Source organism: Pteropus vampyrus, unplaced genomic scaffold (genome assembly GCF_000151845.1).
Source record: "Pteropus vampyrus isolate Shadow unplaced genomic scaffold, Pvam_2.0 Scaffold461, whole genome shotgun sequence".
Taxonomy (NCBI): domain Eukaryota; kingdom Metazoa; phylum Chordata; class Mammalia; order Chiroptera; family Pteropodidae; genus Pteropus; species Pteropus vampyrus.
In genome coordinates this window covers 1324965-1348674 of record NW_011889242.1, presented here as the reverse complement: position 1 = coordinate 1348674, position 23710 = coordinate 1324965, and the positions used below count along the sequence as shown (strand labels likewise).

Genomic DNA, 23710 nt, shown 5'->3' with positions numbered 1-23710 from the left:
TCCCTAGAGGCCGTGCGCGGCGGAAGTGGGCTTACGTCAGGTGTCGCGCCTCGGCGCTGTCTGCGTTGCGAGAAGGGAAGTGGGCCCAGCAGCTGCGGGGCTCGGCTGGCGGCGGAGGTGGCAGTCTAGCTGGGAACCGGTGGAGGCCGCAGCGAGGCTGCAGGTGAGGCCTGAGGAGCGCTCGCCGGTGCCGCTTCTTCCGGCCACCTGCGACCCGACGTCCCTCGGCCCTGGAATTACGTGCTCGGCCTGCGGTGGGGTTGCCGGGTAAAATCTAGGACGTCAGGCTACGGCTACAGTCGAATTTCAGATAAACAACGGGTAATGTTTAGTATGAGTGTGTCTCAAAGTGTTTCGGACGTGCTCATACTGAAAAGCATTCGGTATCTGAGATTCCGATGTGACTGGGCGTCGTGTGTTTTCATTTGCTACATGAGGTGCTGCTGGCGTCCCGAAGGCCTGGGCAGCAGAGACGGGGGCGTGGGTGTCGCACTGTGACCTGCGCTCACCTGGCTTCTCACTGGTCGCCCGCGGTGCGGTTCCCCTGGTGCACTCTTCAGGGAGTAGAACACTGGATTTGGGTTTTGCTTTGTTTTTATATCACCTTCTAGCGAACGAGTTGCTGATGGTAGAGCGCTGATGAACCGTTCACCTGTGTGAATAGGTCATTTACTTTACCTTGTTGGGAACAGGTGTCTAATTGGCCTAAAAAGGCTTTCCCTTAAAAGCCTGATACTTAACACCCCTCCCGCGTCCGAACCTCCCTATCCCCCTCCTCCTCCTCCCCTGGCCTCTTCCCCCGCCCCGCCCTCGCCCCACCTCAAGGGAGGCGAGGTTTGGCGGGGGGGGGGGGGGGGGGGGGGGGGGGGGAGAGGGGGAGAGAGAGAGAGAGAGAGAGAGAGAGATGTGGCGCCGCCCTTGCCTTAAGTGCAGTCAGCAGTTATGGAGCCTCCAAACAAACCTAAGAAACACCTGCATTTGCTTTGACCCCAAGGATTGGGCCGGTAATGTCATGTGACCTCTCTCCTATATAATTTAGAAGAGGGGTGCTAGTAGCCACTACTTTCTTAAGATTACTTGTAAAAGATTTTATTTTTCTTCCACAGGAAGATGTTACCGAGTACTTCAGTTAATTCCCCAATGCAGGGGAATGGGGCGTTGAATTCCAGGGACGCAGCAAGACACACAGCTGGAGCAAAGCGCTACAAATACCTGCGAAGGCTTTTTCGTTTTCGGCAAATGGACTTTGAGTTTGCTGCCTGGCAGATGCTCTACCTGTTCACTTCCCCGCAGAGGGTTTATAGGAACTTTCATTATCGAAAACAGACAAAGGATCAGTGGGCCAGAGATGACCCAGCGTTCTTGGTCCTACTAAGTGTCTGGCTCTGTGGTAAGTGTTAGCTGATCTGCCGGAGAGTTGAAGACCACGTTGAGTGTTTCTGATGAGACTTGTCATTTGGAGTCTTATAAAGAATTGCGGGTCAGAATCTGGGGAGACTTAAAGCTGTTTTCTCCTTTCTGAAGCCTCAGAAATCTCATAGGAAAGAAGGTTGTATTCTTCCTGGTTCTAGAGGTCCCACATGGTCGCCAGAGTAAACTGTGACCTCAGAACTTTGAAAAGCAGAGGACAGTAACTCCATGTCTTTTAATTACTACGATAAATGAATTGATACCTAAATGCAAACTTACTGTGAAAAGGAATATCAAGATTGGAAATCGCTTTTCACAATCAGGCAAATCCAGAGCGAGACTTCTGAAAGTACTGATGTGAACTTGAGAAAATACTTTTAAGTTCTCTAGTAGTGTAGCAAAATGGTCCTAACTACCTTTTGGGGGTTGAAATGTATAAGATTTTTCTCGCCTTTAACTGGACTTAAATCTGTGAGTGCCTTTTCAGTACAGGTGGTATTTGAAATGTGAGGCCCCTCAGTAAACCAGAGAAACCTCAGCGGCTTATCCATCCCCAAGGTGGTAGGCATTTCTTAACCACACAGAACACAGCTTATAGGTTTGGTTTACATATCTGTTTCGCCCACTGGACTGTGGGTTTCTGGAGGGTAGTGCCCTATACCCCAGGAACCCAGCAGAGTGCCTGAATGAATCTTGTAAATCTTTCTTTCAGTGTCCACTGTCGGGTTTGGCTTTGTGCTGGACATGGGATTTTTTAAGATGATAAAGCTTCTCCTTTGGGTCGTATTCATAGATTGTGTGGGCGTTGGCCTTCTCATTTCAACTCTGATGTGGTAAGTACCATACCTCGGTTCTTCAATTACTGCTGTACGGCCTCTTGCTTGCTTCCAAGATGCAGTAGCTGATGGAAATTGAAAGAACATAGGTGAACTGAAAGCATCCATTTTGACTGCCAAGATTATTATAAACTGTCCTCCTGTGTCAGTACCTGAATCAGAAAATACTTTAATTGGTGGCCTACATAGTCAAGTGCAGCAAATAAGCGAATTGAAATAATGATTATATCATATTAACAAAATCCCTGATTTTGCAAAAGTACACAGCCAATTCTGCTTCTGTTGTCTGGATGTGGCCCATTTTACTGCTGCACTTATCACTGGGTCACCACTAAATGTGTAAGACCTAGAGGGATATTTCATGGAATCTTAACTTTGAATCTTTGGCATTAAATGAAGTACACTTAAAGAATTTTTTTGAGTAAAGTTTTGGTAACTTCCTGCTGAGGGAAAGACATACACGAACAGAGGTTTTATTGAAAGGGTTCTCAGTCTGACTTTGGGTTTGGTTTAACAGCAGCAGTGTACTGAATATAATCTAGCATTTGCCTTTTCATTTTTCTCACAGATACAGGCCTCCTGTTTGGTTGGCATGCTGGGCAGAGGGAGCGGATGTGGCAAGTGAGCTCAGGAGAGGCCCAGTGGTTGAGTGGGGCTGGTGGTCATTGTTTATCAAAGAAAACAGCTATGGAGCATTTTAGTCACAGAGCCCTGGGTTCAAATAATCTGTTATGTAAGGTTTTAAGAAGTTTGTGATAGGAAAAGCAGTTAGCATATACTAAATGCTCAATAAATGGTAGTTATCGATATTATAAACAAAATTCAGAGACTGTAACCTCTTATTTTCCTTTGTGATTTCTGACTAGTATAGTACAGGTTTTATATGTGCTAGGTAGTCAATAAATTATTAATCTAAAATTCTAAAATCTCGCTTAAATACTGCTAATGTAAATTATCAAAATATTTGTGAAAAACATAGTATATGAAAAAATTTCAATAACTAAGGCTTTCAGAGGAATAGTTTGTAGAAGCATTCTGTCTGAGTGCACTGACTTTGGAGGACCACAGAAACAGTCATCCTGGAGTTCAGTACCTGAATCTGACCTTGTGATAATCTGAGTTAAACAGAAAAGGATTCAGTATATTTTTTCAGTATATTTGTGTTATAAATTGTGTGAGGAGCTGAAAATAGAAATGATGGGGCCATGGGATGGCTGAGTCCTAGTACCAAGTGCAAAGACACAGAAGTGTGAACAGCATGCTAGACGGGGAGTGTAGGGGGACACTGAATGGTTGAAGGAGAAAACTGACTAGAAAAATTAGCCTTAAATGCAATTTAGGAAAAAGAATTGGACTTTATCTTATAGGCTGCATGTGTGGGTTCAGGGGTGGGGAGAGGTGGGAGCTTGGAGGCTTTGAAGTAAGGAAATAGGATCATATTCACACTTCAGGGAAAGTCTCTGCTGTGGCTGTGGAGGAGGAGGAGCTGTGGGCTGGAGACAACTAGTCTGCGTGAGCAGAGGGCACAGAATAGTGCGATGATGGTGATTGGTGATACTGGGGACAGGACAGGTGGGTTAGAGCTGCCGGATGAGAAGGTGTGATGGGGGTGGGGAAGAGGGAAGGCCGAGGCCTCTTGGGGCTGGCCTGCAAGTTTCTGGCTTAGGAGATGAAGCATTCTGTGTTGGACGCTGAGTTCAGGTGGCTCGTTGAATGGTTAGTGGGAATGAAGGGTCAGTGGACATTGGGGCACCTGACTCTGAACCTGCAACAGTCTGGGCCAAGATGCCGCCAGGACAGCATCATTGATCTCGAGGTGGGAGGGGAAAGGATAGCTGTCTTCTGAGCTCCTGGGGAGAATGACTATTCTGGAGGGGAGACTGCACTGAGGACAGAGGCCCAGAAAGTGCCCATTTAAGGAATGAGCAACAGCAAGACTGTAGACCGGGAATTCCTGGTTAGGGAGCCAGGCGCTTATTCCATTCATCTGATGGCACGTGTTCTTGGCTAAAATGGAAGATGTTTTGGTTAAGTTCCAGTTTGTTCAACCAAAGCAGTATTATTTTGACATTTTTAGATAACTGGGTACAAAACTGTTTTATTAGTACTATACCATGTTCATCCTCTTGTTTATTTTTTCTATTTTTATTTCCACAGTAGGCATACCATTTTCTTAACTTTGTCCTTGAAATGAAGTCACATATAAAATCCATTGAGTTTACACAGCTATGTTTATAATATAAATGTTCTTTTTCTTTCTTTTCCCATATTTTTTCTATTACCCAAATATTTTACATTTTTAAATGTATTTTTAATTATAGTTGACATGCAATATTATATTAGTTTCAGGTGTACAACACAGTGATTAGACATTTATATACTTTACAAAGTGATTACCACCATAAATCTAGTAACCATTTGTCACCATGCAGTTATTACGATATTATTAGCTATATTCCCTGTGCTATATGTACTTTAATCCTCGTGACATTTTATAATTGGAAGTTTGTACTTCTTAATTCCCTTCCCTTTTTCTCCCAACCACTCACTCTCCATTTGGTAGCCATTACTTAGTTCTCTGTATCCATGAGTTTGTTTCTGTTTCAGTTCGTTTACTTTGTTTTGTGTTTGAGATTCCACATATAAGTGAAATCATAACAGTATTTGTTGTTGTCTAGCCTTTCTCTAGCCTAGTCTTATTTCACTTAACATAATACTCAGAGTCCATCCATGTTGTCGCAAATGACAAGATTTCATTCTTTTTATGGCCAAGTAACATTCCATTGTATGTGTGCACCAAATCTTTATCCTATCATCATTTGATAGACACATAGGTTGCTTCCATTTCTTGGCTAATGTAAATGCTTCAGTGAACATACGGGCGCATATAACTTTTTGAATTTGTGTTTAAGTTTTCTTTGGATAAATACCCAAAAGTAGAATTGCTGGGTTATATAGTAGTTCTATTTTTAATTTTTTGAGGACCCTCCCTACTGTTTTCCATAGTGACTACACCTATTTACAGCCTCAGCAACAGTACACAAGGGTTCTCTTTTCTCCACATCCTCGCCAAAACTTAGTTGTTGTCTTTTTGATAATAGCTAACATGACAGGTATGAGATGATATTTCATTTTGGTTTTCATTTGCATTTCCCTGAAGATTATGGATGTTGAGCACATTTTCACATGTCTGTTGGCCATTCGTGTATCTTCTTTTTTAATTAAAATTTTTTTTTCAATTACAGTTGATCTATACTATTAGTTTCAGGTGTACAGCATAGTAATTAGACATTTATATAACTTAGGATCACCCTGGTAAGCCTAGTATCCATCTTAACACCATACATAGTCATTACAATATTATTGTCTATATTCTTTATACTGTACATTCCTGTAACTTTTTATTACTGCCAGTTTGTACTTCATAATCCCTTCCCTTTTTCACTCATACCCCCCAACCACCCCCCATCCGGCAACCATCAAAATGTTCTCTGTATTTATGAGTTTCTGTTTTGTTTGTTTATTTATGTTTTTCAGATTTCACATATAAGTGAGATCATATGGTGTTTGTCTTTTTCTGATATGTTTCACTTAGTATAATACCCTCTAGGTCCTTTTATGTTGTCTCAAATGGTAAGAGTTCATTCTTTTTTATGGCTGAGTTAATATTCCATTGTATATATGTTCCACATCTTCCTACCCATTTATCTGTCAATGGACACTTAGGTTGCTTCCATTTGAACATAGGGGTGCATATGTGTTTTCAAATTAGTGTTTGGGTTTCTACAGATGAATACCCAGAAGTGGAATTGCTCGGTTAATAAGGTAGTTCTATTTTTAATTTTTTGAGGAACCTTCATATTGTTTTTTACAGTGGCTACACCAATTTACAATCTCACCAGCAGTGCACAAGCGTTCCCTTCCCCAGGATACTCACCAACATTTGTTATTTGTTGATTTGTTAATGATGGCCACTCTGACAGGAGTGAGGTGATACTTCATTGTGGTTTTAATTTGCCTTTCCCTGATGACTAGTGACTTTCAACATCTTCTCATATGTCTGCTGGCCATGTGTATGTCCTTTTTGGAGAACGGTCTATTCAGGTTCTTTGCCCCTTTTTAAATTGGATTGTTTGTTTTTTGGTGATAAGTTGTCTGAGTTCCTTATATATTTTGGATATTAATCCTTTATCGGATGTATCATTGGAAAATATCTTCTCCCATCCAGTAGATTGTCTTTCCGTTTTGTTGGTGGTTTCCTTTGCTGTGATGGAGTCCTGTTTTTCTTTTGTTTTCCTGCAGAAGAGACATAGCCAAAAAAATATTGCTAAGAGCTATGTCAGAGAGTTTACTACCTGTTTTCTTCTGGCGGTTTTATGGTTAGGGGTCTTACATTTAAGTCTTTAATCCATTGTGATTTTCTTCTTGTAGTGTAAGAAAGTTGTCTAGTTTCATTTTTTGCATGTGTCTGTCTAGTTTTCCCAGCACCATTTATTGAAGAGACTGTCTTTACCCCATTGTATATTCTCGTCTCCTTTGTCATAGATTAATTGACCATATAGATGCGTGTTTATTTCTGGACTCTCTATTCTGTTCCATTGATCTACGTGTCTGTGTTTGTGCCAGCACCATGCTGGTTTGATTACTACAGCATTGTAGTACAATGTGATGTCAGGGAGCCTGATACCTCTAACTTTGTTCTTTCTCAAGATTGCTCTGGCTATTTGGGGTCTTTTGTGGTTTCATATAAATTTTAGGATTATTTATTCTAGTTCTGTGAAAATGCCATTGGTATTTTGGTAGGGATTGCATTGAAACTGTAGATTGCTTTGGGTAATAGAGACATTTTAACTGTTAATTCTTCCTGTCCATAAGCACTGTAGATATTTCCATTTTCTGTTTCTTCAGCATCTTAGATAATTTTCCAAGTATAGGTCTTTTACCTCCCTGATTAAATATATGCCTACGTATTTTATTCTTTTTGAGGCATTCGTAAATGGAATTTTCTTTATTTTTTTTATTTAATTTCCCAGTCTCATGAAAGTTTTGTATTTGATGGCAGTGGTGCTTTTCCTTTACACTTAGCAGCCTTTTCCATTTTTATCCTTTCCTGGTATCATCTTTCAAAGAAAGCTATATCATCCTCTTCAGATCTTTTTACTAAAGAAACTGGACTACTTGTACCTACATCTATTAGTGTTTGTGAAGAAGAACGAGATGGTGCTTGAAATACTTTTAGAAATGGCCAGCACCAGTGAAGCAGCTATGGAATGCTGAACACTTGGAACAGGCATTGCATGTAAAGCCAGGCAGCACTGTGCTGATCTCCAAGTGCTCGCCACCTTCAGTGAATGGGCTGTGCCCCATTCAAAGGGATTTAAGGTCAGCCCTGTACTGGCAGCTGGTCACTTGGCAAGACAATCTACTGGGGGACTGCCGTGGAATGTTTCAAGGTCAGTTTTATGTTGTTTATATCTCTGTGTGCAAAAACACAGTGTCTCTGGACCTCATGGTTTAGAATCCATTCTAGTTGGTGATTGCCAGCTCATGAATGATCTGTTCTGTAAGTGCGTAGGTTAAACTTTTGTTTTGTATTCTATAAAAGTTTCTCCCCATCGTCCTCACCCACAGTTCATTCTCAAAGTGGCCCCTTCTGTGTGTCCTTAGTTATAGTTTTCAAGGATGGTTGTTCTTTAGTTGTAATTTCGATGTGGTCGTGACGGGAGGCAAACACAGTGTTTACCTACTCCACCATGTTGACCAGAAATCCTGGGATTGTTTTTTTAACTTTTCTTTCTGATAGTTTGCTATCTGTGTATGAAAATACAACTGGTTTTTTAATATTAATTTTGTATCCTACTACTTAGTTCACTTATCAGTTCTAACAATTTTTTGTGAAATCTTTAGGGTTCCCTGTATATAGTATCATGTTATCTGCAAACAATGACAGTTTTATTTCTTCCTTTCCAATTTGAATGCCTTTTATTTCTTGTCTGATTGCTGAGGCTATGACTTACAATATTATGTTGAATAAAGTGAAAGTGGACATACTTGTGTTATTCCTGATTTTAAAGAAGAAGCTTTCAGCTTTTCACCATCTAGTATGATGTTAGCTGTAGGTTTGTCATATATGGCCTTTATTATGTTGAGGTATGTTCCCTCTGTCCCCACTTTGCTGAGAGTTTCTATCATACATGGATGCTGGGTTTTGTCAGATGCTTTTTCTGCATCTATTGATATGGTCATATGATTTTTATCCTTCATTTACTTATATGGAATATCACGTTAATTGATTTGTGGCTATTGAACCGATCTTGCATCCTGGGAATAAATCAGACTTGATCATGGTGTCTGATCTTTTTAATGTATTGCTGAATTCAGTTTGCTAATATTTATTGAGGATTTTTCCATCTATGTTCATCGGGGATACTGGCCTATAATTTTCCTTTTTTTGTAGTATCTTTGTATGGTTTTGGTATCAGGGTAATGAGAACCTCATAAAATGAGTTAGGGAGCCTTCCTTTCTCTTCACTTTTTTTGGAATAGCTCGAGAATGATAGGTGTTAATGTCTCTTCTAATGTTTGGTAAAATTTACCTATGAAACCATCTGGTCCAGGACTTTTGTTTGTTGGAAGTTATTATTATTATTACTGATTCCATTTCATTAGTAGTTATCAGTCTGTTTAGATTTTCTGTGCCTTCCTGATTCAGTTCTGGAAGATTGCATGTTTCTAGGAATTTATCTCTTTCTTTCGGGTTGTCCAATTTGTTGGCATATGTTTGAAATTTTTTCTTATAATCTTTTGCATTTGTGTGGTGTACGTTGTCATTTTCCTCTTTCATTTCTGTTATATTTATTGAATCCTTTCTCTTTTTTCTTGATGAGTGGGTAAAGGTTCATCAATTTTGTTTATCTTTTCAAAGAGCCAGCTCTTGATTTCATTCACTTTAGCAGGGCTTTGATGCCAGCCGTGGCCGCCCTTTGGATGTGTCATTTGTGGACCTGGTTGGGTGGTGCTCTGGTATGGTCTGGTGTATTGGGTCTGGAACCTTTTGGGAGGGGCTCTGGTATGGGTCAAAGTCAGCTGCCACTTGTGCCGGGCTTGGTGCTTCTTGGTAGGAGCTGCAAAGTGGGTTGCAGTTGGTTGCTGTTTGTGCTGGGTTTGGAGGTGTTGGAGAGAGGCTACACAGCGACAGAGGCTGGCTGCCACTTCTGCCATGCTCGGTACCCTTTGATGGGCACTAAATGTGAGCTGAGGCCAGCCGCCACTTGTGCCTGGCTTGTGGCCTCTTAATTGGAGCTACATTACTGGCCAAGACTGGCCATTCCTTATGTCAGCCTTGGGGCCACCTGATGGACACAATAATGCAAATTGAGACCAGTTGCCGCTGGTACTGGGCCTAGGACCACTTGGCAAGAGCTACAGTGCATGCCAAGGCTGGCCGCTGCTTGTTGGGGGTTTGCAGACGTTTGAGAATGTCTGCAGTACAAGCCTAGGATAGCCACCACTCGGGTGGTTTGCGGTTTTCAGGGAGAGTCCACTGTGTGAACCACAGATGGCCACATGTGGGGAGCCGCTTGCCAGGTGAGCAAGGAGGAAATTTCAGAGTTTACCTACTCTGCCTTCTTGACTGAGAATTTTATTTTTTCCCCTCAATCTCTTTGCTGTTTCCATTAGGTGCTTTCCACTACCTTGTCTTTCAGCTCACTCATCTGTACCAACTCATCTGCTGTTGACTCCCTCTAGTGTATTTTTTGTTTCAGTTGTTGTATTATTCACTTCTGATTGGTTCTGTGTTTTCTGTTTGTTGATGTTCTTCTCCCTGAGTTCATCTATTCTCCCAAGTTTCTGTTTCATTTAGTTATTTTTTGGGACTTTATCCTAGTTTTTTGTTTAGAACACATTTTTTTTTTTGTTTCCTCATTTTGTTCTATGTTTGTTCCTATGAATTAGGCAGAACAGCAGCCTTTCCCAGTGTGGAAGGAGCGGGCTGTGGAGGGGTAATGTTTGGGGGCTGCAGGAAGGCCTGGGGGCAAGCTGTGGGGAGTCCTTGGGACAAGCCTCCTATTGGGGCTGCCTTGTTAGACCAAGTGGGGCTTTACTTTGAGCCAACTAAGGCCATGAGGCCCTGGGGTCAAGCCTCACTGGGTTGTCTTGGCAAGCTGGCTTGCATGGTAGGTGCAAGGGGTTTGATCTGTAGGTGGAACAGGCTCACACTGTGGGGAGTCCCAGGGGCAAGCCACACTGAGGCCTGGAGTGGAGCAGGCACAGGCCGCGGGAAGTCCCAGGGGCAGCCTGTGTCGTCACCACCTTGGCAGGCTGGTCGAAGCTGTAGTTGGAGTGTCTCAAGCCACGGGGAGCCCCCGGGGCACTCTGCACCAAGGCCTGGAGCTTTATTTAGCTGTGGTTGGTGTTCGCTGCAAAGAGACCCAGGAGCAAACTCTTCCAGGGCTGCCTTAGCAGGCTGGTTGGAGCTGTTGCTGGCCTGGTCTGTGGGATATCCTAGGGACACACCACACAGAGGTGAGAGCTAATAGCTAGAGCAGGGTCGAGCCATGGGGAGTTCCTGGGGCACCTTGTCAAGTCTGCTGGAAGCTGGAGCTGAAGCAGAACATGGGGAGACAGGGGTAAGCCCTGCCAGGCCAAGAGCTGTGGCCAGAGATGACAAGAGCCATGGGGGGTCCTGGGGACAAGCCAAGGAGGTGGTGTGGGCCTGGTGTACACTCCAACAGCTTTGACCAGCTTGCTAGAATGCCTGGGCCTGGGTCATGGTCCTGCCATGTGGTCAAAGAGGAGAGAGAGGGCAATGAATGGTGCTCCTCCCAGTTCTCTGTTTGGCAGATGCCCTCAGGTGGGTTAGTAAATGGATACCCCTCCCATGCAGTGTAGAGGCCTCAAAGCACTCTTTTCGCACCGTGCCCAGGGCGGGTGAGCCTGCGCGTGAGCTCTTCGGTGACACTCCCTTCTGCACGTATGCTGGAGGTATTCACAGTTCCGTGTTTCCATCCTGCCTGTTCCTCTGTGGTCTTGTGTTCAGTCAGCTCTCAGTCCCTCAAGAGTGGCTCTGTCTGTGGGTATAAATCCGACGTGTTCCTGCGGGGAGATGAGTCAGGGTCGCACTGACCTCACCTTGGACTGGAGGCCAGTGGAGTTCATTCATTCATAATGTCACTGAGTTCGCCATGCTGTAGGACACTGGCCTCAGCTTGAGTGAGCCTTCTTCTGGTGAGACAGTCACTGGCCACTGTTTCCTTCCTAGTTCCTCCCAAATCCCTGGCCTTTCAGTAGGGAGTCACCAGGTCTTAAGCCTTGGACCTGTGCCCTGTCTATGCTCACTCTGTGGGCGACGTCATGCAGGCCCGTAATTTTGTCACTTATACCCTGAAGAGTCTGCATCTCCAGTTTGGCCCTCTTCTCCAAGCTCTAGACTTCAGGTGCTTCTCACCCCATCCTGATCGGTGTCTCCCATGTATCAGGGCCAAACCCAAACTCCTGTGCATCTCCTTTCTGCCCCCAGCCAGTCCCACTTCAGTTAATGGCAGCTCATTCTGCTGTTTAAGGCAGAAATCTCAGTCATCCTTGATTTTTTTTCTCATACTCTACATCCAAAACTTAAATCCTAATGGCTCTGCCTTCTAACTACACTATATCTCACATGTGACCACCCCACAGCCACAACCCTGTTCCTTTCTGTCACAGTGGCCTCCCACCTGGTCTTCCCACACCCACTCTTGTCCCTGTAGTCTGTTCCCCTGTTGGCAGCCAGAGGGACCTGATGAAAACAGTCAGACACTGCTGTGTGAACTGCGCGGTAACTTATTTCACCGAGTAGAAGCCAGAGGTCTTCAAGTGGCCACAGGCTCTGTAAGATCTGTTTCTTTTCTGATGTCTTTTTCTGATTTCCTGCTACTCTGCTCACTTGTTCCCTGCACACTGGTCCCCTCACCCATTCCTCAGACAGGCCTGGGCACCCTGCCGCCTGCTGGAACTGGCCTCCCCACTGCCTGAAATCCTCAGCCCCAGCACTTTCCATCCCTGCCCTGGAGTCTTTACCCAGATGCTTTCCCGTAACCATCATATCTGACATTGCACTTCAACTCTTTATTCTCTGTCTTTCACTGCTTTTTCTCCATAGCACCAGCTGATACACGTTATTGCTGTCAGCCCACGCCCATTCGGTAAAAGGCAGCGGTTTTTTTTGTTTTCTGTGCCATTTCCCACTGTATCTCTAGTGTCTGCAGTCATGCTTGGTGCGTAGAAGGTGGTCGGCAGACATTACAGAATCAGCTGTAACTTTGCTCCTCAGGTTTATCTCAAACAAGTACTTAGTGAGGCGGCAGAGCAGAGACTGTGACGTGGAGTGGGGCTACGCCTTCGACGTACACCTGAATGCTTTTTATCCTCTCCTAGTCATTCTGCATTTCATCCAGCTTTTCTTCATCAACCGTAAGTAGCAGTTACCTCTCACATTATCAGTCTTCATGGTATGCACTGAAGTGGTCACTGTCTCCCTCTCTTCGGCAGATGTCATCCTGACAGACACGTTTATTGGATACCTGGTTGGCAACACCTTATGGTTGATTGCAGTTGGCTATTACATCTACGTAACCTTCCTGGGGTACAGTGGTGAGTACTTACTTTTTCTGGCTGATTGAAAACACGACAGGGAGGAGGCAGGTTGGTGTTCACAGTAACAGCTTACTGTTACAGAGCACTCATAGACACTGTCCTCAAGTACTTTATGTGAATAGTGTCCTTCTTCACAGTTATATAACACAGGTTTCCTTATCCCCGTTTTTCAAATGAGGAAACCAGCACAGAGACTAAGGAACTTGGCTATGGTCACACATCTGGAAGTGGCATAGCTGGTATGTAACGCTTTTTATAATTTCAAGGAAGCACATTAAGCCATGCTGACAATCTCCAAGGTGGAGCCCACCGCCAGTTCCCACCCCTCTTCCCCAGGCTTTCAGCTTCCGAGTTACCAGCAGTGGGCGATGGTGAGGAGACAGGCCTGGGGTAGGTTAACGGGCACCTAGGCCTATGAACTTCAGTGTTAGACCCTCTGCCCCATTTCTCATGTTTCTGATCACTGCGTGGCTTTGCAGAGAGAGGATCACAGAGGATCTGGCCCACCTTCTGCTGACCTCAGTTTGCAAATTTATTGTTAAATCCTGCTGTCAGTTCATTTTTTGTAACGTGAATGAGAAACAGTCACGTTATTCTTCAGTTGTGTTAAGTAATCTCCATTAAATAGAGATGAATGGAATCTGGAGATCTCACTTATAACTTATTAGTGTTATATTTTTTTAACCCTTCCTGCCGTGTCATTCTGGCTGACTAGGACCTTATTGTAAACACAGAGCGCTTGCCCTCACCTGGGACTGGCTCCTGTGGTCAGAGCTGCCCCACCCCCACCCTCTTAGCTGCTTTTCCAGAGAGGCCGCTTAACCCCTCAAGGGTAATACCTTGTTTGGGCACTGGGAGTCTTTCTCTAGTTTGGGGGAAAGGTGTGTGCCGTGTCATGTTGTGATTAGCGCGCTGCAACACTGGTTTCTCTGAGTGGGTTTCTGATCACCCTCCTGGTGACCCTGTAATTTTAGAACAGTTTTGAGACTCGCTCAGTTAGGGGGCTTCCTGTATGAGAAATCTTTTGGTTAGCATGCATGGAGTAGGGACCCGCTATCTAAGCAATGAGCAAGACAAGCGTGGATATTTGGGGACGGAGTTTATATTTGAGTTGTAGTTCTTCCCCAAGCTGAGAGGCGCACGCACTCTGCATCGGGACCTCACACAGTGGGGAGTTTCTCTTGCAGCCTCACCCATCTGTTGGTACTTTAAGATGGACTTTTAGAGGCTTCTGAAGCTGTCACAGGTTTAAATTCACCCTGTTTTCATTAATATTTGTGACGTTTGTCCCTCATTCTTAACCTTAGTCCCAGTTTGCTTCCCACTCAGCCTTTGTGCTTAAAGAATCCCCCTTGTGGCTTCGGCATAGCCCTGAGAGAGGAGGCAGCACAGAGCAGATCTGGCTACACTGTGCCAGCTCACTGACTGAAAATGTGGGTTCCTCTTTGGCCCCACAGATTGTAATAATATGTTCATTTCTTAGTCATATCTCTTCCTTTAAAAAATGAATTTGGATTTCTTTTCCAGCATTGCCATTTCTGAAAAATACGGTGATTCTTCTCTATCCATTTGCACCTCTCATTCTGCTCTATGGGCTGTCACTCGCACTGGGATGGAACTTCACCCACACACTGTGTTCCTTCTACAAGTACAGAGTAAAATGAAAGAAGTGAGACTTACACCCTGTGTCAGCAGTATTGGTGAAGTGAATTCTTATGAAACTTGTAAGTAAACTCATTGTAGATAGCTTAAAGGTGTAAAATTTGCAAATTTGAGGAAATATGTATGTTAACACTATTGTCAAATACATTCCCTAAAACTAATGTATGTTTCTACAATAAATATTTTTTAAACTAAAGCATATATTTTATTCATTCTGATAATTGCACAACCAGGAATGATATACAAAGTACTAAGAATATGAGGAAATTAGGAAGGTAAAACTATTTTTAACAGGAATTATTTTTGAGAGAACATGGTAATCATGTGCTTTCCCCGCTCCCACTGTTACGAGGCCGTCTGCCTCCATTGCTAAGGGGCTGTGGCCACATGACCTTAGTCCTTCCAAATCCTCATTTGTAACTCAAATAGGAGCCTCTGTACTGACAGGCCCTAGATATCATCAATAGCATCTTCCATGCAAACAAAATACTTAAGAGTCAAGGGGCCCATCGTGGCTGCTCTAAATTTGGGTGCTGTATAAAGCACGTACTGTGTGAGCACACACCTGCACAGTGTGGGTCATCACTGTCTTAACACTAAGGGTTTTTTTCTTAAAGAGTTTCTAAAACCCACACAGAAGAGCCACTTCTATTTTCTAACTGAAAATAGCTTATTATATCAGTGTTAAAACCAATAAAAATCTGCTGCTCACTAGTCTTGCCTATTTCTATTAGGAATCTTGAATTCAAAATGGCTTTTTAAACTTATTTCAAGTATGCAGGAGTGACTGTGACACAGAGAAACAGTGATGAAAGGCACCAGCCACAGGACCACTTACTGGGTTTTCATTTAGAGCAGCAAATTTGAAAATAACCTTCCTTTGAAAATCAAACAGGTACCTAAAATATTACTACAGATGTTACGCATTCAATCAGTGAAGACACTATAAGGAAATACATACATTTAAAGAGGAAAAAACTGGTCCAGCCTGGAAAAGCAGTTCCTCGGGCAGCCTATCTAAGGGCTGCTTCCCGAAACGCCCCAAGCGAAGGCCGCCCTCCCGGTGTTCAGAGTTCTTGGCGAGGAACACTTGACCTTTTCATTCCATACATGAATCATAGTTATGTTTACTCAGCTGATTTCTAAATCTTCCTTAGAAAATCTTACTGTCCACGCAGAAGGTCCTGGGTTCGCACCCCAGGTGGAGCCACGGACCATACCCTGGGTGCGCCAGGCTCTGGGTGCACACTGCAAGCAGAGGAGACACCCTGCTTTCAGAGATCCAGTTCTTAAAGGGAAACGGCAAAATCCATGAGTCAGGGGTGGAAATGGGGGCGGGGATTAAAGAGGGGGGGAAAAAAATCTTACTGTCCATACTGAAATGCATCTTACAGTACTGTTGAGACCAGCCATTTTAAGGCTAAGAGAATATGTCTTCAAAAGGTATTTTCACCGTTTCCATGAACACCGAGCATTTCAAATAAATCATAGAATGCTAATCAAACTAAAGTACCAACCTTTGATTCCAGGGCAGTTTGCTAATTACTACACCATGGAACAACTCGGAGACACATGAATCAGCCTCCCTAATGTCCAAAAGTGTAAATTTTCCCCACAACAACCCACCCTAATTTCAGCACACTATTCATAACATTTTTATAGCAGCACTGACACTGGGAATGGTAGTTAGCACAGTTCTTTCCATTCAACACATTTCGACTCTTGCTTTGAATCCAAGTCCTGCTGCCAGCCTGAGAAAACTCTGGTAAAGGGCCCACACGAAGGTTAGCTCCCTGGGGGAATCAGTCACAGTCACATTCCCAGGTTCTGCCCACACTCACACCAGGTTGTTGGGGGTCATGCACAGGATTCAGGCTACTCCAGATACACAATTGACATTAATTAGGGCAGTCTCCCCAAACACTGTTCCATAAAGCCAAACTTGTCTTTGGGAACAGTTGTTGGGAGAAAAATTTTTTTCATTATATTTAAAAGAAGCTTTTTAAAAAAGATTTTTAAACAACAACACTTTCTACTTGTTTACTGGTGCAGCCATTGATTTGAAAAGCCACTTGTTCAAAGGTGTCTCCAGCGGTTGAACTAATACACACATTTGCCTATAACAGACACGTGCCTGCATACTGAATAACCCATCTGCATTTGCTTTTTCCAGAGCTTTTCGATCTCGCTACCTCACACTGTTGCTCTTTTTGTCTACTGAGTCTGGCGCAAGGCACACTGTAAAGAACACGAGAGTAACAACAAAGAACAGAAATCCTGGCTCTCAGAACCCTACAGAAAGAGGTCCTCAACCTTCTCACCCAAAATACTCAACATCATTCGCATTATGATAGATTCTGCATGTCTGCTTTTAACCTAATAATCAGAATTCATTACTCTGGATTCTAAAACGTCTGTAGCACTCTTGACACAGTGTGGCCAATGAAAGTCTGCAGCGTTCTACACCTGTGCAGCCCAGTCCAGTGGCCACATGTGGCTATCGAGCACTTGAACTGTTACTAGAGTGAGGGAGGAGCTCAAGATTGATTTATAGAGCCACCACGTGTCTAGTGGTTACTATACAGGACAGCACACACCAGACGCTACACCATGCCTCATTTACTTACACAGTAGTCCCATCATTTGACACTTTCCCACTCACTGTTATGGTAAAAGTGGTTCCCTCAAGGTCAAGAATTTACTTTCAGTTACAGGGCCCTTCTCCTGTGACCTCCTTCCCCACACCTCACTCCCTCACAGGACGCTCACAGGCTACTGTTGTCGCATCTTGCTTAAGGAAAGCATGGCTGCTTCTGCCTAGTGTGGAGCTCAGGAAGGAGAGCGCCTCCGACAGTGGGACTTAGAGCCCCTGCTGGATAAAAGAACAGATGAGAGCAGGGCCTCAGGAACTTGTGGTTTGGTCAGAACACGCATGCACACCCCATAAGCAATCAAAACCTCGGAGTCAAGTGTGTGTGGCAAAAACTAGGTAAAGGGAGTTAAGACAGGAGTGTGGCTGGAACCACTTGTTCCTAGTCTGGACGCTGCCTGGCACCTGCCTTTGTGCTAGGCATTACTGTTGACACTACTAGGCACTGGTAACGAGCTCATGGCGAGCTGTGCATGAGGGTCCTTGACAGGAGGGCAAGGTCTGGCTGAAGTATCCTCAGGAAATAGGAGGGGTGAGCAGAGCTGGGAGGAAACAGCAGGAAAACAGGAAATGGCTCAGTCTAAAGACTTAGACACCCCAATGAATGGCAATGGGCTGCAATAACTGTCACCTCCCTGGATTTTCAGAGTATGGCCTTACCTCCTGAAATCAGAGTTGGCTACTTAGGAAGCAGGGACACAAGGGGTCTTAAAACCTACCTCCAAATTTTTACCTCTCATACTTAGTTGTTATTACAGTAACTTAGTAGGTTAAGCTGGTGCCAAAATTTTATGATGAAAGGTTTTTTTCAAATGAAATGTACCTGGAGGCCAAGGGAATTTGGAAGAAAATAAACAGTAAAGAAAATAAAAATCTTAAAAATCCCAATAAAAAACTAACTGGAGTTTGATGTAAAAATCCTTATTGCCAACATGTGACTTTTTAATCAAGAAAAGTAACGGAAAATTATTCTGACATGGAGTGATGGAAATAACTGTGCCCCACCAGTGTTCCCAGCCCTTTTCACTTCAAAATGCGTACAGAAACAATGCTGTCTGGGAGCCATCAGCTCAGCATAGGTGACAGGATGTGGCTCCTCCCTGCTCACGGAAGCTGGCTGGAGCCTCTGGTGTCAGATTGCTGTGAAAGTTCAGGGGAACGTGCATCTGTCACCCACTGCAGCCCACCTGAGGTACGCCAGGCTGGCTGGGAGCTGATGTCGATAATTCAGAACTTTATAAAAGCAGAATACTTTTGAAAAGATTACTGATTGCTAAGGCTGATAATGTTTTTGTCTACAGTACTAACATTTGGAACTGCATGTTTAACAGTACTACTCTTTGGATATGAATTTACTTGTAAGTTCTAATGCAAAAGAATAAATCATTTTGGAAAAACATACAAATGCTACAATACCTTTCACCAAAACCCAATATTACAATTGTGTTTTTAAAATTAAATCAGTCATGACTCATACAGTAGCATCATCTAGAGAACACAGAACTCATAAAATGAGCACAGATATATAAGGATGAACAAGAAAAGAGATAAAACATCTACCTCGTGGATTAAATACAAAGATTAAAAAAGATGAGTTTGTCATCTTACATATCAGAGGAAATATAATGTGTTAGGTAGGTCTATGATAGTTTGGGTTAAGTGCATCACTACTGCACATTAAAATTTATCAGACTGATTTTTTGTGGGCTATGTACCATACAAAGTACAGTAGAATAAGCCTCAAGGACATTAGTCTTTAAAATCTTGGCTATCAGGAATGACAAATGCCTTCGAAAAGATTTTGTTCAGACTGATTACAGCAGTCTCCCTTTACCCATGGGGGACACGTCCCGAGACCCCCCGTGGATGCTTGAAACCGTAGACAGTACCGAACCCTATATATAGTTTTTTTCCTATATGTATACACCTATGATAAAGTTTAATTTATAAATTAGGCACAGTAAGAGTTCAACAACTAATGATAAACTAGAACAATTACAGTGTAATACGTTATGTGAATGTGATCTCTTTCTCAAACTATCTTACTGCACTGTACTCACCCTTCCTGTTATGATGTGAGATGCTACATGCCTACATGATGAGGCAGACACGCTGGACAAAGGGACAATTCATGTCTCAGGTGGGATGGAGTGAGATGGCACGAGATTTCATCAAACTACTCAGAATGGTACACGATTTCAAATTTATGAAGTGTTTATTTCTGGAATATTCCATTTAATATTTTTGGATCACAGTTTACTGTGGGTAACTGAAACCGCGGGAAGCAAAACCACAGACAAGGGGAGGGATGACTGTAAAAAGCACCCCAGTTAGGGAATCATCTACAATCACTCTTACATGGCAGTGCATCTGAAAAATGGCATTAATTTGTCATGTTCGCATTTCCAAAGAAACATATAGAAAGAACTTAAAAAAGCAAGGTAACTGGTTTTCAAAAAAAGTATTGATTCAAAAATTTACTGCACAAAAATAATGTACTTCTTAAGTGTTTCTAATAAATTAACTCCATAACATTTTTATGTATATTTATATATTTATATATAATCCCTGATAATCTATAAAAGAGGGTCTAGAATAGTAAAATAAATGAATTTCAAAAGTACCCCCTTCATAAAATGTATTTAACATTAATTTTTGTCAAATTTAAGGAATGTAACAATATGTACAACTCTTATGTATTAGTATAATACCAAAATAGTACAAGTCATTAACAGGCTGTCATAACTGTAAAATGTCTGAGTCAAGTTAAAATTGGAGGACAGCTTAGGTTCGAATGAACACAATTATCCATGGGAGATTCACTTTCCGAGAGGAAGTGACAATCAGCTACAGTAGATTTCACCAGAGGTAGTGTTCAAGTAAAAAAAAAAAAAAAAAAAGGTACATGCTTCATTATCTTTAATCAACAAATTGATAGGAAAAAAAATGTTGGTTTCTTAGATGATCAGTTGGTGGCTTTTTTAATATGAATCTGAAATACAAAATTGTGAAGAGTACGATAAGGCAATTCATTTTCAATTCCATAAAAGCTTTAAATATGAAATCACAATCTTGTAAGAAATGTAGAATCTAAGCTGTTTCACCGACGAGACATACCGTCTTACCTCATTAAGAATGGCCCAAACAGCAGAATTCTGAATAACTGAAAGTCGAAAGGCTGAAATGGGGTTTAGGTTTGGATCCACCATTCCTTCTGCAACACCGTTCTCAAATTTTCCTTCAAAATAAAAACCAACACTTTGTTGGGTGGACTGGAATAAGCACACATGAAACATCACTGATTTAACAGGAAAGAAAAACACCAAACCATTTCTAGTGGAGGTCTTCAGACAGGGCATAGTTGAATTTTTTTCCTTCTTTCTACTTTTATTCAACTTTAAAATTTTTCATGAAGTAGTGTATGCTTAAAAACATTAGAAGCAGAAAGTTTAAAAACATTGAAAGAGGCAGAGCTATACTTTTTCTTACTGCAAATTCGAAACAAAACAAAAATACATTTGTTCTCACATCAACAATGTTTTGACATATAAGCTTTCAGCAAAATGTGTCTTACTCAAACCTTACCAAAATATACTCCATGCCATCACTTGGTCTGACTACTTTGAGGATTAAGTCGATAACAACATATTTCAATGCTTTAATTAGACATACACAGAATGGCTGACCTTGAGCAGGACCTCAGTCTATGTGTATTCTTTCCCAGGTCACATCTAGAAGGAGTTAAGAAATAATACCCTCTCTAGGAAGTTACAAAGTAAAACTCCATTATAAATAACAAGCTGAAAAAGCTTTCCTATAAGGAAATGGACCAAGAACTTATATAAACAGTAACATGCTCTCTGTACTCAATCTTTCTTGCTGTGAGGAATAATATTCTTTTTAAAACAAAACCAAAAATGCTATTGAAGAAGTGACAGGAAAATGGTTGGTTCTGACACACATTTCTATAAGCCAGGGATTGGCAAATTTTTTTTTATAAAAAGGCAGAGTAGATATTTTGGGCTTTGTGCACCAAAAGGAAAATTGAGAGTACCACATAGGTTCTTATAGAGAGAAAAGAAATTTCCACAAAGTTTTTATTGATGGAATTCAAAATACAGTAACAACTGAGTACATTTTATTTTTCTAATGCAAGTGTACCAAAGAGAATGTAATTCCCTTTGGTGGATAACATTTCAATGAACTGGAATTCAGTTAATGTTTTTTATTAAGATCAATTATAAATGGTCGTGGTGATGTGGATCGATGAGATTTTATATATATTGTCTTCCACATTTCCTTTCACACAGCCTAGCTACTACCAAACACCGACACCCACAGGCACATAATTTTAACGGGGCATGTTCATACTTGGAAGGTATTTACGAACTTCTATTAGGTTCTTCTCTTTGATATCTGCCTTCTAGTGGATCATTACATTGTAGATGAATCACTTGCAATCCAAGGGTACATGGAAATTCCTCGAATAGCTTGATATTACTTGTAGTTCAAATAACATTAACTGTCAAAGTGACTTGACTACAACAGTTTTACATATAAGCACCATTTTATCTTGTAATTTTAGGCTGAATTCATTAAGAAACATTATCAAGTCTTTAGCAAAAATTAATTTTCAAAGAGATAATAGTGGTGAGGGCAGTTCTTCTCACTTGGAAAATTTCAATCTGGTTCCTGAGCTCCAAAAAAAAAAAGAGGAGAGAGGGAAGGAGTGAGAAGAAAGGGAAGGAGGGAGGGGGAGACGGGGAGGGAGAGAGGATGAGAATTCACAATAAAATTTGATCACTGCTAAGCCCAGACCTGCTGTGTGGTAGGACAAGTCAGGATACCCATTTCCTATTTCTAACAAAAATTCACAGAATTGATGGCAAAGTCCATGGGGTGAATGAAGTTCACCACAGACACCACTGGTTCAATAAAACAATGGTACATGACAGACTCAAATATTTTAAGCATGTGCTGATGAATAATAAAACAAACACTATAGGCTTTGAAAACCTTACATTTTCACAAGCTTTGTAAATTTACCCTCTTCTCCTTCAGATATATTTTTACCACCATTCTTCGTAACACATCTTAGCAGATTCCACTTCAGGTCATACTGAATTTGTTTTCTCGACTTGTTTGAAAATATTCTCGTCAGCAGCTGTTCCACAGACTACTCAGAGACCAAGTCTTCAGTCACTTCAAATTGGCACTGGCAGCAAAGAAAAGCTGGGCAGTACTGGCAACATGTGTCGCGTTATCAAGAGCCAAAGAAAACCACTAGAACAACTTGCTTTGCTTCCTGATTACTGACTGATGTTCCCAAAGTCCTCAACCCTTTGAGCAATTGTTATTGCTGAAGGCCTAACAGTTCTAAATAAGTTTATTTTGTCTACAGACATATTTTTGGCCACTGTAATTAACAATGAATTAACTCACCACTGGGAAATGGTTTCACTTGTTTGGCTAACACACGAGCCACTTCGAAACTTACTTTGGTTGTATCCTCATTTGAAAATTTTATTTTTGTGAAGAAATTATGCTGTGATGAAATGTTCCATTTAAAATTTTTCTGACCACTGCTTTCCTGTGAGTTGACTGTAGTACGGTGATGCATTATTTAGCACAGCTACTGCATCACTGCATAATAACCCCTAAGACCTGCCACCTCACTGTAAAATAATCCACATTCTACAGGGTTAAAAAGCCTTCGAAGTCCACTTTTCTTGTTTTGTCATGATGGGTTATCATTGATAATTTTTTAAAAATATCACAGTATAGTGATGTGTGTGGAACTCAAAACTCTCAAATTGTAAATGCGTCACTGCTATTTGTAGTGCACTAAGCAGCAACACGAAGCAACGAGAGCACCACCTCGATCCCTGCTGCACTCATCTCTGCGGCTGCAGCGTGTCAGCGCACGGACATGACAGAGACAGGTGAGCATGGCTGTGCTCCAATACAACTTTATTTACGGACACTGAAGTTTAAATTGTATAACCTTTACATATCAAATATATTTATTTTTTTCAACTGTTTAAAAATAAAAATAACCTAAAAAATTTTTTAGACATTCTCAGCTCATGGTCCATTCAAACCAGGCAGCGGGGCAGATCTGAGCCATGGGCTACAGTTTGCTGGCCCGTGTGCTGTTAAATTTATGAAGTCTATTCAAGAGTCTTACAATATATTAACTAGGCTCCTACTAAGATACAAATTGAAATCACACCGGAGAATGTTTATATTCATTTTGTATCAAAAATATTAAACTTATGAATGGCCAAAGTAATGTTATTTAAAAAATTACTAAGAAATGTATTTTATCAAAGTATTTCCACACTGGGACTGGCCTGGGGTAGGGAGTACAAAAAAAATATATTGATTATTGAGTTAGGCAGGGATTCAGGGCTGAAACATTTAACTAATGAGATATAACAACCGACAACCTAGATAGATGTCTGTTACTAGGAGACTGGCTGAATAAATTATGATATGCTAATACAAGAGAAAACTAGGC

At 41.9% G+C, this 23710-nt stretch overlaps 2 protein-coding genes and 1 pseudogene across 4 annotated transcripts in view; 1 reads left to right on the top strand and 2 right to left on the bottom strand.

Annotated features, from left to right (window-relative positions):
- Positions 1-16: 16 nt before the first annotated feature.
- UNC50 (unc-50 inner nuclear membrane RNA binding protein) lies at positions 17-14736 on the top strand. 3 transcript variants are annotated; one of them, XM_011381960.2, is made up of 6 exons: positions 17-163; positions 1107-1390; positions 2123-2243; positions 12556-12695; positions 12774-12875; positions 14406-14736. In XM_011381960.2, the coding sequence occupies exons 2-6, from the start codon at positions 1111-1113 to the stop codon at positions 14540-14542; spliced, it is 780 nt and encodes a 259-aa protein (XP_011380262.1). In that variant the 5' UTR covers positions 17-163; positions 1107-1110; the 3' UTR covers positions 14543-14736. The 3 variants fall into 3 exon arrangements, with proteins under 3 accessions (XP_011380262.1, XP_023380080.1, XP_011380263.1); XM_023524312.1 differs by lacking the exon at positions 14406-14736 and adding an exon at positions 13029-13129 and having other exon boundaries at positions 41-163; XM_011381961.2 differs by having other exon boundaries at positions 131-321.
- LOC111732437 lies at positions 7039-9467 on the bottom strand (annotated as a pseudogene).
- Positions 14737-19381: 4645 nt separating the features above from the next.
- MGAT4A (mannosyl (alpha-1,3-)-glycoprotein beta-1,4-N-acetylglucosaminyltransferase, isozyme A) overlaps positions 19382-23710 on the bottom strand; it is a 92348-nt gene continuing 88019 nt past the window's right edge. The window contains exons 14-15 of the mRNA XM_011381959.2: positions 20316-20428; positions 19382-20182 (exon numbers count right to left, since the gene is read on the bottom strand). Of these exons, the coding sequence (XP_011380261.1) occupies positions 20156-20182; positions 20316-20428 (140 nt within the window). The 3' untranslated portion in view covers positions 19382-20155. The remainder of the gene's footprint in view (positions 20183-20315; positions 20429-23710) is intronic.